We start from the raw sequence: 18,620 nt of genomic DNA, 5'->3' as shown, positions 1-18,620 counted from the left end.
GGTTCTCGCTCTTTCAGGTGTGTGTGTGTGTGTGTGTGTGTGTGTGTGTGTGTGTGTGTGTGTGCGCGCGTTGTGTGTTTGCACCTCAAACAGTTTTGATGAAATTCACAGACTGAGGATTCTTTGAATCTATATGCAAAGGAGCCAGGGGTATATTCATTACTAGTTTACCGGCAACTTCATGTGGTAAGCCCTTGTGAAATCGTGGGTAATCTAGTACTTGTTTATAAAAATGCATTAATTTATTTTTTATATAGAGTGTAGCGTGGTAATCTAAAGTTGTAAGAACACTAGATGGTGTAGATTTCACAATATCACCATTCATCTTTTTTTGTGTAATGCTAACAGATGGTGGTGTTGCTGCTGCTAGATTACCAGTTCATCTTTGCCATGTTAAATTTAAGCGCTTAGGAGGCATTAAAACTTGCACAAAATACGTGAAGTATACACTAAAACAAGGAAAGTATGCACCAAAAATATACTAATATGAATGAATGTGCACCTAAAACTAAGACCCAACAGAACTGGAAAAACAGGAATCTAAAAATTTATTAGGTGTGTGTGGTATTACAGTAATACTAAGCCAATTCTGAACTGATTTTAGTTTTGTCTGTTATAATAAATTACTAAATATTTTTCCCAAATATTTCAGAAAGGTCATGCTTACATTTGTCAAAATAGTTTTCACATTTGGAAAAATTGGCTGATGTTGTGTTAATAACTTTTACATGTACTGCTAAAACCATACAAAATTAGTCATATGATTAAATATATTCTGTCTAATGATAAGTAAAACAGGGAAAAGGCTATTTAATTGTAAAAGCATTATTTTAAAAATTAACAATATTATGTAAAGGATAATTGCTACTCATCATAAAGTGGAAATGCCGAGTCGCAGATAGGTGCTTATCTACAACTCAGCATATCCACTACATGGTGAGTTGCAACTATTCTTTTCATAATATTTTTCTTTCTTTCTTTCTTTCTTTCTTTCTTTTTTTGGGTCATCTAAGGACCATGCACTAATTTTAATGCTTCCTTCTACATTGTTCTTTCTCTTCACTCCAGTATTCTTTCATCTTTTAACTATGTATCCTTTTTCTCTCCTTGGACCACTTTGACGTTGTCTTCTTCTGCCTCCTGCAGTGGAATCCTTCCATTTTTAACACTTTCCTCATGAAAATCTCTCTCTGTTACATCTTTTTCACCGAGCGAGGTGGCGCAGTGGTTAGACACTGGACTCGCATTCGGAAGGACGACGGTTCAATCCCGCGTCCGGTCATCCTGATTTAGGTTTTCCGTGATTTCCCTAAATCACTCCAGGCAAATGCCGGGATGGTTCCTCTGAAAGGGCACGGCCGACTTCCTTCCTCATCCTTCCCTATTCCGATGAGACCGATGACCACGCTGTCTGGTCTCCTTCCCCAAACCAACCAACCAACCATCTTTTTCACTTATGTTGTTACTTTCCAAATCTTTCCAATATTCTTGAATCCAGGCTATTGTTGACTTCTTGTCCCAAAGATATTTAAAAATCTGTTTGGTTAACCTGTTGCCGTTCATTCTGTATAAGTGTCCAAAAAACAGCAGTCACCTCTTTCATAGTGTTTCCTTTATGTTTTCTATGTTGCAATAAATTCCTTCATTGCTTCTTAATTTCCATACCTCTGTATTTTTTGGTGGCCCAAGTATTTTTTGAATGATTTTTCTTTCTACGACTTCATGTTTGTGCAATTTGTAGTTCAGTACTAAACATTCGCTTGCATAGAGACATTCTGGTTCTACTTCTCTCCATTTTATGCACTCTTTCTTCTACAGTGAATTTTTCTAAGCCATTTTCTTGGATAATTTCTCCCAAATATTTAAATGTATTTATCCTCCTTATCTAGCCATTATCTATTGCTAGGGATTCCGGAGAATTTTTTATATTTGTCATAAATTTTATTTTTTCTACAGATATTCTTAAAACTTCTTTGTTGGCTATTTCTCCCAAGAGATTAATTTGTATTCTAGCATTTGTTAGGTTTTCAGAAAGAATGGCAAAATCATTCACAGATGTTAAATAGTGAATTTCAATACCTTTCTTTTTTTTTAGTTCCCAGTCGGATTATTGATAGTTTCTGTTCTTTTAGTTATTGTTTCCATTCTCTTACTATTTACTCTAGTATGCAGTTATAGAGGAGTGGAGACAGGCCATCACCTTGCCTTACACTTGTTTTTATGCCTTTGACATTTCACCTTGAAACTTTACTTTTGATTTGGTGTCTGTGAGCGTTTCACAAATAAGTTTTGCTAATTTAGATTTGATGTCATTATTCTATCCTGCATTTTCCATTGTTTTACTTTAAAAGTTACTCACTTAAATCTTCACTTTTCTTGCTTTTTGAGTGGTAAAGACATTTATCAATTTCTCTGTCTCGAGCGAAAGTGCAATCCTCCTTTACACTGCTATTATGGCAAGACCTCTTAGTTGCTTGTTGCTCAGTGAAGATCTGAGATAGTTTTTAATTATATTTAACCTGAAAAAGCTATGTTCTGCAGAAGCCACAGACACTGACATGACATTTTGGAAAAGCTTCTTGCAAGACCATTTCGAAGATGTACTGAACTAGTTCTAAACATGTTTGTAGTATGTGGAAGCACAAGGGGCACAGTTCCAATTTGTTTGCAAGTTGTTTGAATTTATGGCATCTAAATGCATTTTAAGGGGTCTCAAAGTTTCTGCAAGATTCTCTGTTGAGATCATATTTCTTTGTTGCCAAGTTCATGTCACAGCAGTTACTATTTGCTTCAAAGATGCGATAATGGTGTCTGCCAAAAATGTAGTAGTGGTTTACCTTAAAGCAATTTTCTTCCCCTGGAATGAGATCATCCTTAAGAAACCTGCCTTTTAATACTGGGTTCTGTTAACTCAGCAACATTCGCTAAAGATGCAACTAATTCCTCCATTTCTTGGTTAACCTTTTCAAAACTGCTGGTTCTATGTTCTTCAGTATCACGAAGTGTTGATTTTATAAATTTTACTATAGTGTCTAATTGATTATCTTCTTGCTGAATTGCTTTATTGACTCTGTTGATATGGCAGAGCACATTATGCCATATCGCAGCACACAATTACTGATTTAGCTGTAAGAAAAACTGTATATAATGCATATTTTGTTTCAGTCATTAGGTATAGTATAATTTTCTGGGGGTCTGAAAAAACAAATTTACTTAGAGCTTTTAGACTACAAAAAAGAATCATCCGAGCAATGGTGGGAGCAAAACCAAAGCAACACTGCAAACCTTTATTTGTAAAACTGGATCTAATGAGCATTCCAAGCATATACATCTATGAAACTCTCACTTTCACGAAAAGAAACCCACAACTTTTTGAGGGCAACTTCTTCTTGCATCAATATGATACAAGACATAGAACGAGCTACATGTTACCTATCCACCGTTTAAAAATCATATGAAAAAACCCCATACTATATGGGCATGAAATTTGTAAATAAAATATGGAAAGATATGGATGACTCAAATGTAAAAGGCACCAAAAGAGACCTGGAAAAATATCTGAAAGATAAATGTTACTATAGTGTAGAAGATTTCATGAATGGTAATAATGCATTAAAATTGTAATTAAAATACCTCTTTGAAGATGTTACACCATGTATATTATTAGTTTATTGTCTATTTTTAGTATTGTTATATATAGTGTAAAAACTGACAAGTCACCTATGTCACAATCTTTGATTGTATAAGGCATGTTATGTGATAATAAAAATTGAATTGAATTAAAAATTAAATTTTGAGATTTCTTGCAAGAGACTAGATACTTCACTGAAACACATTGAATCATTTTTGGTTGTGTCCCTTAACTCTGTTAATGCAAGTCTTATGTTATTAGGCTCCGATCTTATAACCTGAATACTTCGAGTCCTGGCCTCCCATCTGGTATCACACAGTGGTTTCAGAGTCATGTTTACATTATTCTCAAGTCCTTCCCAATGGCAAAAGTTAATGTGAACAATCTGTGAACTATATAAAAAAGGCACAATTATAGATGATATAACTGCTTTATTAATAACCAAGTTCGACCTATGAGCACAACAAGGCATATAATGAGGTCTTAGATTTTCTTCGATGATACAAGCTCGTTACCACTCTTGTTGCGCTTCACATTGCTCTCGTTGTTGTAAGTGTGTCCCCTACAATCTACAAGTGGTATACCATGGGTATGTAGCATAATAACCTTAACAAAACTCATCTCCACCTCATTTCTTCCTGATCAGTTTGATCTTGAGTTGCCTGATCAATTAATTTTGAGTTTTTAATTCTCTGCAAAAGCTCTTTCCGGTTGAGCATTTCAGTAATATGATTGTAGGACTGTACTTGGTTAGAGAGAACTTTGGACAAGCTTTGCCAGTCTCTTGAACCATTTCTTGTGATAGTGACACCACTCAAATTGGACAAAACACAACACAACAAAAACAATACCACAGCATCTTTTTTTTAGAATGTGCAAGCCAAGTTTCCTAAACTTTTTCATCATTTTAAAGATGACAGAGGCAATGAGAAACAATAAATCACCTTCTTGTCTCACTACCCACAGGAAATGTGACATTTTTACATTGATGTCTTGTGGACCATTCATAATTGCTCTTATCCTAAAATTATCATTTATAATAACTGGCCAGGTTCCTGAATCTGTAAGATCATTGACAACTTGAAAGCCGTTACCTTTCTTAGATGATTTTGTTTCATCTTTGAGATCTTGGCATGCACCAGTTTGCTGTGCTGTAACATTACACAGGTCTGCGACATAAAAATTGTTTCAGATTTATTAAGTGATTTTTATAGTTGTTTCAATGCTGATTTCGGGATAAATAGTGAAAAAATTCCATCATGTATGGTTATTTCACAAACTCCTTGTCTAGTTTTAGCTTTCTCCGATATTTCAGCACTCTAGTGAATTTGAATTTTGGTTTTTAGGATCTCCATAAACTGTTATTTAGCCGTTTTTATACTAGATATACATAAAATAAAGATTAATTAGGAGAAACCAGCAGTATTTTCATGTCAGTGCCTGTCTGTTGCTCTACCTCTTCCCCTGCCATCACCAAGCAGTGAGCTTCTGCTATTGTCCTTCAGTTCACAGTACCTCTTCACTCTGTGCTGTGTACTTGTTGTTGTTTACTAGTGGTTTAAAGTAGTGACTGTTTTCTTGTGTTGTGAAGTTATTTTATGGACAATGCACAATGGCTACAAAAGGATGTATAAACTCGCTAGATTGCTTCTGCCACATTTGTGGTAACTATACTGTTAAAAAGCAACAAAGAAACATTTCTGATTTTGTTGAAAAGTGTATTTCACCTATTTTGACATAATGTTAAGTGATCAAGAGAAGCCTTGGGCCCCGTACAAAGTTTTTTCAGTGTGTGTTGAAGAACGGAGGCAATGGTTTCAATGTAAAAAGCAGTCCTTATGTTTTGGAATACGAATGTTTTGGAGGGAGCCCAAAAATCATAGTGATGACTGCTATTTTTGTTCTTGCAATGTACATGAGGTTTCAATTTGAAAAACAAAAAGGATATTTGTTACCCTAACATTCAATCAGCCATTCGCCCTGTTCCTCATGGACCTGAAGTACCAATAGCCTCTCCTCCACATTCTTTGGATGATACAGATGATTATGAGCCATTGGCTCAGCAGGGTGATAGTGAAGGAGACAGAGATTGCTATGCTCCTGGCACAACCGATCCCATTCCATTCTCACAATCTGAACTGAAAGATTTGGTTAGAGACCTAGGCCGTTCTAAAGAATTGGCAGAGTTTTTAGGATCTAGATTGAAAGATGTTGGGTCCGGGTACATCCTTCTCTTGGTATCGATTGTGGGCAAAGGAGTTTGTATTTGTCTTCCCTCAAGAAGGTGACCTGGTGTTTTGCTGTGATGTTCCTGGACTTATGGCACATTTCAAAATAGAATATGTTCCTGATGAGTGGAGACTTTTTATTGATTCTTTAAAAAGAAGCCTTAAAGCAGTACTTCTACACAATGGCAATAAGTGTGCTTCTATACTAGTTGGACACTCGGTTCACGTAAAAGAATCTTATGAAAACCTTGAACTGGTTTTAAGGAAACTCTGCTATTCAGACCACAAATGGACACTATGTGGTGATTTAAAAGTGATTTCAAGCTGCTTGGTCATCAGAGTGGCTATACAAAGTTCTCTTGGCTTCTCTGTGAATGGGGCAGTAAAGACAGAAAGCAACACTACATAAAAAAAGGTTGGCGCTTGAGAAAAACCTTACCGGTAGAGGTTAAAAATGTTGAGAGGAAAAGCCTTGTGAATCACAAAAATGTATTGCTTCCACCACTTCACATTAAGTTAAGGCATTGCCAAAAGAAGGGGAGTGTTTCAGATATCTTCATGGACAGTCTCCCAGTTTATCCCAGGCAAAGCTAAAGGAAGGAATCTTTGTCAGAGCAGACATTAGAAAACTAATGACAGATCCCAACTTTGTGGACAAAATGGAAACAAAAGAAAAGGCAGCATGAACATCTTTTAAATTAGTTGTTACCGGTTTCCTAGGTAACACAAGAGATCCATATTACAAGACAATCGTCACAGACATGCTGAACAACTTTAAGAAGCTGGGCTGTAACAAGAGCACTCACATCTTGACTACTTCCCTGCAAACCTTAGTGATGTAAATGAAGAGCAGACCGAAAGATTCCACCAAGATATCAAAGAAATGGAAAGAAGATATCAAGGAAGATGGGAACGTCAACTTGATAACGGGCTAGTGCTAGATGATAAAAAGAGATGATCCTCAATGATTTCATAGCCGGAAAATCAATAAAAGAAGCTTCGACAGAAAGCGAAAGTGTTATTATAAGGACTTGCGAGCTTAAAGAAAAATGGAAGTGTACTGGAAATGTAGTTTAGAACATGGTTTATAAATAAAATAAAATTTTATAACATTTGAAGAAATGTGATAAATTGCTTAAATTTTGTTGTTATATCCAAAATCTGTGAGAAAATCTGACGTGATAGAAAAAAATGGATTGCATTTTTGAAATCAGTGCTGAAAAGTACATAAAAGTCAGTTATCAAATTTTAAAAAATATTTTTTTGCAGACCTGTATTATTATTAGCTATTTCCGCTACTGGAACACTGTCATCAGCACAAAACATAAGATTCTTCAGCATTATCAACTGATGAACCTTTAGTAACACTACATTCTTTCACATCCCACTGTACATTCACTGAAACAATTGATGAACCCCATGGCTGCAACTGCTCTTATAGGTTGTTGTCGCCTAGGTTTTCTTTTTTTGGCACCAGAGTATTTACAATCCATTCTAACCATAACATACAACAGATCACAAGCTCTGATAGCATCAGATGCAGACCATAGACTGCCTTTGTACTTCACGCCTGACTGCGTTGCTGAATCAAGAAACTAGAAACATTAGGGCCCTTTACTCAAATGCACCTGCCCATGGATTAGCAGTGGAAATCCCAGATTGCTTGGTGGCCCACACTGCGCATTTTGTCTGGCAGGGAAAACATACTGCATCGATCAGTGACATCAAACATTTCTGGTATTTCCACAAACGCTGACAACTGACTAGGACAGAAATAGAAATCCCTATTTTCTTCGGTTAACTGGGAGAATGACTGTTGCAGTTTTCATCAAAGCCGTCCAGTTTAAGAAAAAATAGAATCAGCGATGGAGGTGCTCTCAACAGCTGAACTAGCGTGAATGGAGCCTGTTAATCTTTTAACTGGAAACCACCCTGAGCTTGGTCCTCACAGGTCTGCAGTGATTGCAGTTGCCTTCTTGCACTGCCTTCTAGCAACAGATGAATGAGAATTACAGTGTACAGTGAGGGCCAATGAAGGTAAAGGAATGATTTAGGGAATGAAAGTAAATACAAAGAAAACAAAAGAGACTTCACTTGAGGGCAGGGGTTGGATAAAAAGGGAAAGAATGTGGAGTGGAGAAATAGTAGAACACATTCAAAGCATTAAATACTTGGCAAGCAGGATAGAAACTGATGGTTAGACCAGTGCAGAAATTAAAACCAGGACAGCACTGACAAAAAGGCATTTTATAAGAAATGGAGCATTTTCTGCAGCAAAATGGACAAATATTTCAGGAGAAAGACTACTAAAAATTTTTGTACAGCATGTCCTGCACGGTGCTGAAATGTGGACATGGAGGAAGAAAGATCGAGCAGGGTGAAGTGGAGGGTTTTGATTTGTGGACATGGTGGGGGGTGGAAAGGATTAATTGGGATGAACAGAATAGAAAATGAAGAGAGAGAGAGGAAATGTAATTACTGAATGTACCGTATATACTCGAATAATCCACACCCTCGAATAATCCGCACACCCCAATTTTGAGGAAGAGAAGGGGGGGGGGGGATTATTTTTTGCTGTAATTTGTTTTATTTACAAAAAAAAAAAAATGTTCCAACGTTATGATGTATTCAAAAGTATGTATAATAACTACTGGTTTGGCCCATTAGACGGGTGGGCGGCCGGGGAACATTATCACCCCCAGCCGGGACTCTATGCGTACCTACAATAGCATAAAAAGATATGTGAATTTGTTAATACGGTATGAATTAATAGAGGGAAACATTCCACATTGGAAAAATATACCTAAAAACAAAGATGATGTGACTTACCAAACGAAAGCGCTGGCACGTCGATAGACACACAAACAAACACAAACATACACACAAAATTCAAGCTTTTGCAACAAACTGTTGCCTCATCAGGAAAGAGGGAAGGAGAGGGAAAGACGAAAGGATGTGGGTTTTAAGGGAGAGGGTAAGGAGCCATTCCAATGCCGGGAGCGGAAAGACTTACCTTAGGGGGAAAAAAGGACAGGTATACACTCGCACACACACTCATATCCATCCGCACATACACAGACACAAGCAAAATGTCTAGTTGTGTCTGTGTATGTGCGGATGGATATGAGTGTGAGTGCGAGTGTATACCTGTCCTTTCCAATCCCGGGAGCGGAAAGACTTACCTTAGGGGGAAAAAAGGACAGGTATACACTCGCACACACACTCATATCCATCCGCACATACACAGACACAAGCAAAATGTCTGAGGCTGCAACAATGCAATAGTGTAATGGGGTGTATTGTTGGAGGCGGAGCAGTACCAACAATGTTTCGAATAATCCGCGCAACCCACTTTTTCGTCGTAAAATTCGGGAAAAAACATGCGCGGATTATTAGAGTATATACGGTAATAAAAATGAGGAGGGGCTTATAAAAACTGTCTTAGAGGAGTAGAAATGGGGAGAGGAGATGAGGGGGGAAGAGGTTTCAGATCCTGGGTAATGGAATAGATGACAGCTCATATTGCAAATTTTATAGAAGGTAGATGTGGATCACAGGAAGTGGAGACACAAAATGACCTGCTAATTTAGCAGAAAACATCATGATGATGATGATGATGACAGCCTTCCAGTAACAGAGACTCATGCTTCGGCTGTGCTATATCCTTCTGCTACAGCATGCCACCTAATCGCTAACTGTGCTCTCCTGTGTCTGGATCCGCACTGTCTGTCAAACCCGTGCATGTTGGTATTGCCTGTCAATCATTTCACATTACTGTTTTATTACTTGGTCTATGAAATAATTTTAATGCCTTATTTAAATGAGAGCAAATTGTTAGTTGTAGAGATGTGTGTATGAATATTGGCCCTTATGTGTTACTGTTTATAACAAAACAAATTTGCTGCAAATGGTAATTTTATCTTATTTGATCCATTCTTACTCATAGTAAATAAAACACTAAAATTGTGCAGCAATATTTTTAATTATTGCAGGTGCTAAGAGTGAAACAATGAATTACAATAATCCATCAATCATAGAGCTGCTTGAAGTTGTACTTGCACTAAATATCTTGTCTGCTCCAGATGTCTCTGAAGGTAAGTTTAATTTTGTTACGTTATAACTATTGTATGTGCATTCTAATACAAGATATTAGTAAGAAGTTCTGTGAATGAAATAGAGTAATGTTACATTTGTTAAAATAATCTGGAGTATTATGTTATGGCTGAATGAATTTCTCGGAGAACACCTTTCAAGGTTGTTGTAGGGCCTACAACAATCCAGTTCAAGGCTCGGCCCACTACTGACTGAAGTAAAATTTTATATTTATATTTTCCTACATAGATACGTGCCATCACACATTTTCAAAACCTTGAGTGCAATTGGAAGTTGTCGATTGCTGTCTTCCACTGTTACTCTCACCCCGTGATGAAAGAGTAGTGCACATTTTATTTCCATCCATACTATCGGTGTGTTTGATAATCCTTATCACTTTTGTGTATAACCCATCATAATATCAGTTCGGGGCAGCCAGGACCCGAGTCTCATCAAATCCAACCTGATGGTGCACTGGCTGAAAGTTGGGTTATGCAACAGATGATCTGTTACTCTCCTCCAACAGTTGCTCGTACAATGTTTCAATTGTTTTTCCACTATCCTTTTTTTAGTATCCTCACATGCGTCTCCCATCTCTTTGGCATGCTGTTAATTCCTGCTTTTTTCCAATGGTTTTCCAGCATCCTTGACCAACCCCAAGTCTTCCTGTATCTTTGTGGTGTGTGCCTAGGTTCTTCACAGCTGCTGTAATGGTGATAGGACACAGGTGCACAGAGAACTTCACACCTACAGGTAGCCTCCCTACGTCATGCAATTGACCATCTCCCTTGTTTGGAAGAAGCTTTGGACTTGGGAGTCACATAGGATTGTGAGAAAGCATGCAACACTGTCAGAAATAAGCTTTGGGAGGTACTTAGAAGGAAAGGGGTAGACATTTCAACCAGGAAAGTGTAAATTGTATAGAAGTGTGGAGTAGTGAAGGGGAGAGGGAGAGGGAGGATAGCTGAAGCAGAGAAATGGTCTGAAACAAGGAAGTTACTTTTAATAGTGGTAATGGATGATATTGTCAAATTTTAACCATACTCAAGTCCAAACCTGAAAGCAGCTTCGCCAGGGAAAGGCAACAAATGGTTCAAATGGCTCTGAGCACTATGGGACTTAACTTCTGAGGTCATCAGTCCCCTAGAACTTAGAACTACTTAAACCTAACTAACCTACGGACATCACACACATCCATGCCCGAGGCAGGATTCGAACCTGCGACCGTAGCGGTTGTGCGGTTCCAGACTGAAGCGCCTAGAAAGGCAACACTTCTCACTGAAAGTAGGTACAGCCTGAACAGAACTGGACTCTTGGCTGGAGAGGGCTGTTATTTATCCAAACATGAAATATCCTAAAATACACAAATATGAAATTTCAAGAACATTCCAGTAATGATAAATACTAAATAAAAAATAACTGCTGGTGATCCGCAACACGCCAGACAGTGACGTTAACCACTATGCCACACAGCAAGATAATGATGCCAGTGGCAAGAGAAGCAGGAGACAGGATGGAAGTAATGTTGTCTGCTGGTAATTTAATGATGTGGGGGAAGAGAGATTAGCAAGTACAGAAACAGTTGTATATTTGGGAAGAGGGCAAGGTAGAGTATTGCCTAAAATTTAATTTGTGGAAGTGTGAGCCGGCATTCACAACAAAGAAAAAAGTATAGACTTACAGTAAAGAAAACACTGAGGGGGAGCGGTTGAACATGATGGAAAGCATCAGGTATCTTTGGAATGCAATACAGGAAAATGGGGGAATTGGCGAAAAAAAGTGAATGTGGAAGGCAAGCTGATAGCTCTTGAAGAGAGTGAGAGGAGTGATACATAATGAAGTAGGTCCCTGAAAATTAGATGACATTTCTACCAAACATATTACATTCCAATTCTGATGTACACTGCAGAAACTTGGTGCATGAGAGGGGGAAAAAAGTAAGGTATAAGCAGGTGAAATTAAGTTTTTGAGAAATACTGCATAATAACAATGGAAAAAGTGAGGAACAAAGTGTTCACAGAGATGATACATGAGGAACCCTGCAAGAGAAGATTGAGGAAAGAACATTAAAATGTCATAAGTTGGTGAAGAGAATAGATGGAAAGGTGCCTAGGAAGAAGCACGAGATGATGATGGAATTCCAGAGATGAAAGGGAAGGCCAGGAAGAAGTGGGTAACAGAAGTAGAAGAAAGCATGCAGAAGGGAGGGGAGGGGTGGAGAAGGGGTGAGGAGGTAGGGGGGGGGGGGAGGAGGAGGAGGAGTGTCTCTTGTTGTGAGCAGACTCTGCCAGATGGTGATCACCATGCTGGTGGTGATCTGACAAATAGCCCTTCAATAGCCAAACCACCTAGTTGAAATACATATGCTTGCTAAATTAAAAAACAATCAAATTCTCCATTGTACCTGTTAATTCCGGTTGTAACTGTATAGTGAGTCCATAGAATAAATTTCTTTAATCGCAAATTTGCCACTTTATGATTAGATATCTGCTGGTGACTGTATGGTTTATACATCAAAGACCATTCACAAGTAAAAAGAGTTATTTTACTAAATTCACTTAAGAATGCTATTTAAAATGTAGACAATAATAAATAATTTAGATTTTGGGGCAAGTATTATGAGGCTTTCCTGGAGGTTTTCTGGAAAGTTTAAGTGGATTGTTTTATATATGCTTTGGAGATCAAGAACATTGTTATAATGGTCGTGTGGGCTGTACTATCAAATGCTGTGGATATCAGATTTTGTGAACTAAAGATTAAGTCATGTGTGTAAAATGAAACTTATGTGCTATACTACACTGTTTTAATTATAATATTATTTTATTTTTTTAAATTGATTTTGGGAAACTGACAGAAATGAGTTGATCAGACTTTTCCCATGGAGTGCCATATTTTATACAGCCATCATATTTTGAGTGTTGTCAGTTGAATTTTTTTTGAAATAACCCATCATAAATTACAGCTATAATTACTTATGTGTTGGGTCATTCTACTTCAATCTGTTCCTTGTGAAGCCCATAAATAGACATTGCACATAACGAGATTCCAATTCATTTTAGGCTGTTGCTGCCGAGTCACTTAAGTTTGAAAGGTCTCTATTTGTGTATAACATTGTGCATAATAATACCAGGTGAAATTACACAGAGTAGTTGTTTTGGGCATCAGATGTAAAGTTGGTGTAAGATTGGCCTGATGCAACTCTCCATTTCTGTCATTTGTCAGTTTTACTCTTCTGCAGTATAACTGCTGCAACCCACATAAGTGGCAGGCTGGCTGATGCACTCGTAGGTAGGCCTCCCGCTGCTTTCCTTCACTCGACCATCTGTTCAACTAAAAGTTTTATGATAACTGGATCCACAGCCTTTGTGACATTTGTAAGTGAAAAAATTCCACTTGTGGCTGTTAAAACATTATTTATTGTGATTGCAGTTTTGATGTGTACTCATTGTCAAGTATTCTGAAAGCAATCAGAATGAAATTGACATATGCTGAGAGTGAAGATTTCAGACCTACTTCCATCGGATGTAGGAACCCACTCAATAATGTAAAGCCGTGACATGCTGTGTAAGAGTAGTTGCATTTGGTGTTGTGAATTTATCTGCTGTTCCATATACCATACATGTTAGAAAGCTGGTGAAATTGTGATTTAAACACTTAAATTTAAATTTCATGTAGCAGGCATGGCAAATGGATCACAAAAGTGGCAAAGACGTAAATGTACAAAGAGTCTGAGCTATGGAGTGCAAAGATGCTAATATATGGAGTCAGTATTATATGGTCTGTGAAATGCATCCACAGAAAGGAGAAAAGTGACTGAAATACGTGTTAAATAAAAATGGCATACACAAATGATACTGAGAATATGTATTAAAATTAGTTAGAAAGTTGAAGTGACTGTCAAATCATAATAAAACAGCACAAGTACAGGAAAGGGCCTAAAATCTCAGATGTACATGAAAATACTGGTCAAAATACATAAAACAAGCACGGATCAGACAATGGAAAATCCAGGATGGAACATAACAGTATTATGAAAAGCAAAGTTCCTACTCACTATATAGTCGGGATGCTGAGTTGCAGATAGGTACAACAAAAAGACTGTCACAAATACATCTTTTGGCTAGTAAGGCCTTTGTCAAAACCTTTATTTGTGACAGTCTTTTTGTTGTGCCCATCTGCGGCTGAGCATCTACACTATGTGATGAGTAGCAACTTTCCTTTTCATAATATTGTTATAGGACAAGCACAGGTAATACATAAATCTAGGAAAGGTGCTAAGTAGTAATAAGCATAACATTGTCTAGAATATTTGCCAGGATTAATATGGCTTAAGTCGATCATGCCAAAAAATACTAGATTATAAGATATTCCCAAAGCAGTCCAGGAATTTTGTATTTTTAATGTCAGTTGATTCATTTAAAATGTATTCTGGCTGGTCTTGAAATGCCCTATAAATTTTGTTCTCTTCTGAATAATCAAGATGTCTTCCTTTTCCAATTCTATGGAGATTTTCTAAAGAGTTCCAATGTTATCTAAACTGTGTCTAATTGCCAAAATATGATTCGCAAATGATCATTTAAAATTATCACTGGTTTTACTATATTCTCTAAAACGAATGTTAAAAATTCTACCAGTTTGTACTATATAAAACTTCTCCACAGTTGATTTTATAAACTCCAGATTGTGTGTAAGGTGAATAGTATTGGATACTGTGATGTGTGGTCAGCCCTAATGTGTTGCCAGTACGGAAGCCTATTCGCACTTTTGTGTTACGAAATTATTTACCTATTCTTTCAGAAACAGATCCGTTTTATGATAGGGACAAATATTTAGTTTTGCTTCTTTCTGTTTCTGCAATTTGATCTACAATGTGAAGTGACAGTAATTTTGCAGCAAACGTTTTATCAATCATTTGTGCAGGGAAAATATTGTTCAGTGCTATATATCTAAATATTGCTAGTTCTTTGATTATTTCATTTTGTTGTAGGGGAAGACTGATTAGTGTGTGAATCATAGCGTAGAAAAATGCCTTTTTGTGGGTTCGTGGGTGGCAGAAATGATTGTGGACGACATTATCAGTGCAAGTGGTCTTACGATAGGTGCCAAATCTATGCACACTATTGTTTTTCTTTATAGTGAGATACAAAAAATTAATAGTGTGTTGTCTTTCTTACTCCGTGGTGAAATTAATGTTAGTGTGCATACTATTGACTTGTGATAACATGATGTCATTGTCACTGAGTGATCCTCTAAATAACAATAACATGTCATGCATGTATGTACTATAATAGTCAATTTTATTAGCTGCGGTGGGAATTTCTTAAAGAACTGAGATTGGATGGTTTATGCAGGTAGCCGTACCTCAGGTGCAACCACGATGAGGCCAGACAAACCTGTGATACCTGAAGAGGGGTGGCAGCCTTTTCAGTAGTTGCAGGGGTATCAGTTTGGATGATTGACTGATTTGGCATAAGCCAACACGGCCGCACTGTGCTGGTATTGCAAACATCTGAAAACCAGGGGACACTAGAGCTGTTATTTTCTCTGAGGGCATGCAGTTCTATTGTATTGTGTAATGATGATGGCCTTTTCTCAGTGGTAAAATAGTCCCCCATTTGGATATATAAGCTGGAAATACTGGGGGGGGGGGGGGGGGGGTGTCTTCATAGGGAAAGTCGACCCTGGTGGTCTACAGATCAGAGAGTGAGGGAGGGAATTAGAAAAGAGAAATGCATAGGTTGAAGTCACATACAGTGGGAATTTGTGGAATACAGCGACAGAAAGAAAACAATTTCTGGAGATCTGGATTTTAAAGTTCTTGAATATCAAGCCTGGAAATGAGAAGAGTTTTCCAAAATGTGAGACTTTTCTGTATACAGACGATCTTGCCTTGACCATAGAAGATTAAACATTTGCACAGATTAGGATAAACTCACAAAAACTGTGGCTGTTATGTAAAGATATCGTAGGAATAATGCACTGAGACCAGATCCTGCAAAGACTGTAGTGTGTGAATTCCATCTGCACTCAAGACTGAGAGGACAAACAGATTAGATTAGATTAGTTTAGATTAGTACTTGTTCCATAGATCATGAATACGACACTTCGTAATGATGTGTAGTGCAAAGGACAGCTGCTTGAGCACATAAATGCACCCTGCTGTCTGGGCTGTATCTGATACAGGCCTCACATCTACAGAAGCCATTGTATCTGGCCAAGAAAGTTGAAGCAAGAAATAATATCCTTTGAAAATTGTTGTGCAGGGAACAGGGTGCAAACTCTCTCTTTCTCATGTCAATGGCACATATTTCTCTGCAGCCAAATATGCCTTTCCAGTATGGGGGAGGTCTGCTCGCTTGAAGAAATTAGGTGTCATCCTTAATGGAGTATTCCCTATGGTAACCTGTTGCCTGAGGACACACCAACTGTTCAAAGCAGTAGGCACCTCGGCTCTAGTAACGTTATCAGCAACTCATGAAAACAGCGAGAAAGTTGAGCAGAGTTGTGATGAAAGGCATGCGCATATGGAGTGGAGGGCTCATTCATTACATCACAGTGATGAAAATTGAGAACTCCCCTCATGTCACAATTTAGCATAGATACTTTGCGCTGATACTCGGTTCAAGATGAGAGCTTATTGGATTAAACTGCCACAGAATACTTTGAGAATGCTCAGTCTGTTGTGAGCAGCTGTGGTGTTGGTCAAGACTGATCCAGCAAGATGCTGCCTGGACGACAAGGTCCTTTGTGCTTGTGGTCACATCCAAGATAAGTTTGTCCTGCTCCCCCATTACAGTGTATCTGTGAAGATCTATAGGTAGACTAAATGTGCCATCAATGTTGCTCAACATCTAGAAAAAAAAAAAAAATCTATAAATTCTAGGTGATTACTGGACATGAAAAATGAAAGGAATAAAGACAGGGCAGTTACTTATTAAGGTAGGAGATGAATGTATGTCATTAAAATATGGATTAGGAAGAAAGACAAGGTAGAGCTAAACAATAGTGCACAAAAATTTCAGATTCAAATTCAAAAATACTACTAATAATGAGTTGTTCTTCAGTTTGCAAATGATGAGAACTTCGTTGGAATAGAGTGAAGGACAAATGTACTAATAATATAAAAAATAATTATTTTGTCTTACATTTTGAGGTAAATATTTGTAATGGATAATGTAGAACAAGATTAACAACAAAAATTTTTCTAAATTTCTTTATTTTCAGAGGATTCTCACTCCAGTATGTATCGGTGATGCGTAGAACGTATTGTTTGTAACCACAGCAAGGTGATTACCACATCACAAATGCAGTCTGCTGTGTGTCAGATAATCTAGGCTTAGCTTAAGTGACTCACTGTGTGCATCTGGCTCTTATAATAACATTTCTTGCAGTGCTGCTGCCTGGTACTGCATCTAGGTGCCACTAGATGAAATACTTCTCACAAGTGCAACATCCTCAGTTATATGTTTAGTAGGTTATTTGTTGATGTATCTTAACTGTGTTGTTACCTGCTGATTTTGGATTTGTGAATGATGTTATGCTAATGAATATAAAAAAAAATCCTGCTGACAATAAGGCTTCATCAGTACTGACACTGGCATATTAATGTTAGATGTGAATATATAATTATTCTCAAATGCTTTGAAATGATCAGTTACGTGTTTAATTTATGTTGTGGGGAAAAACTGTGCTCTTGGACATAGACCTGTAATAAACTTCTAATTTCTCAAAATAGACAGCCAATGAAGTGTTTTCGGGTATTAGACAGTAATCACTTAGTAGTCAGAATGAACCACATCAGTTCATTGATCTCGATCAGTCATTTTATTGAGATATGATTAACAATTACAGTTGAGGTACCAGTGACGGGAAATAAAATCAACAGACAAGATTTGGAAAATGGCTGATTTGTTGCCTTTATCATTAGAATTCTGTTAACTCACCACAACTTTGTAGTCATATTTTATATGCTTGTGGCTTTACTTCCCATGGTGCCACATCTTTAAAAAGTAAGAATGTAGCACAAAATACAGAAATCATGCCCAGTATGTTGGAGTGTGCTTATGCTTAGTGAGAATTCATTACAGCTGAAAATGTAAGTAATTATTATTTCTCAGGGGAAATGAGAAAACTTAACACTTTGGATAAACAAGGAAAAAAGTTCTATATCTGATTTTGTGTCAAGGTTTCTTATTAACTCCAATTTATTTTGTTAGAGTGTTAACTACAGAGTTTGTTGTATTTTTTATTCTGTCATACTCTATTATCATCTTGTATTGGGCTTGCTGTCTTTTATCAATTAGTTAGTTACATGTTCTGTAGATAATTTGAACAATTATTTTATCAAAATGATGTGGAATGATTCAGTTTACAGGATACGGAAACATGATTAGTTTTAACATTGAGGAATATATTATTCTTTTAGTCCTACTACATTTGAAAACCAGGTATTTTTTACAGGCTAGTAGTTTTTAAAGAATTTAGTTTGTGGAATATGAGGAGTTGTCCAAGAGAAATGATTTCAGATTAGATTTAAAACTTGATTTTCTACCTGTAAGGCATTTTTTGTTACTGGGCAAATGATCAAAAATTTTTCTTGAAGTGTATTGAACTCCTTTTTTGAGCTGTTTACAACATTAAGAGTGGGGAATAAAGATAATTTTTCCTCT

General features: G+C 37.2%; 1 protein-coding gene across 1 annotated transcript in view; it reads left to right on the top strand.

The window, feature by feature from the left end:
- Positions 1-18,620, top strand: part of LOC126416782 (lysosomal-trafficking regulator) — a 603,504-nt gene that overhangs the window by 162,240 nt on the left and 422,644 nt on the right. Inside the window, exon 16 of the mRNA XM_050084644.1 lies at positions 9,852-9,953. Coding sequence (XP_049940601.1) covers positions 9,852-9,953 — 102 coding nt within the window. The remainder of the gene's footprint in view (positions 1-9,851; positions 9,954-18,620) is intronic.

Source organism: Schistocerca serialis, chromosome 8, assembly GCF_023864345.2.
Source record: "Schistocerca serialis cubense isolate TAMUIC-IGC-003099 chromosome 8, iqSchSeri2.2, whole genome shotgun sequence".
Taxonomy (NCBI): Eukaryota; Metazoa; Arthropoda; class Insecta; order Orthoptera; family Acrididae; genus Schistocerca; species Schistocerca serialis.
The sequence above is the reverse complement of the archived record's forward strand: the minus strand, read 5'-3'. Positions and strand labels throughout refer to the sequence as shown.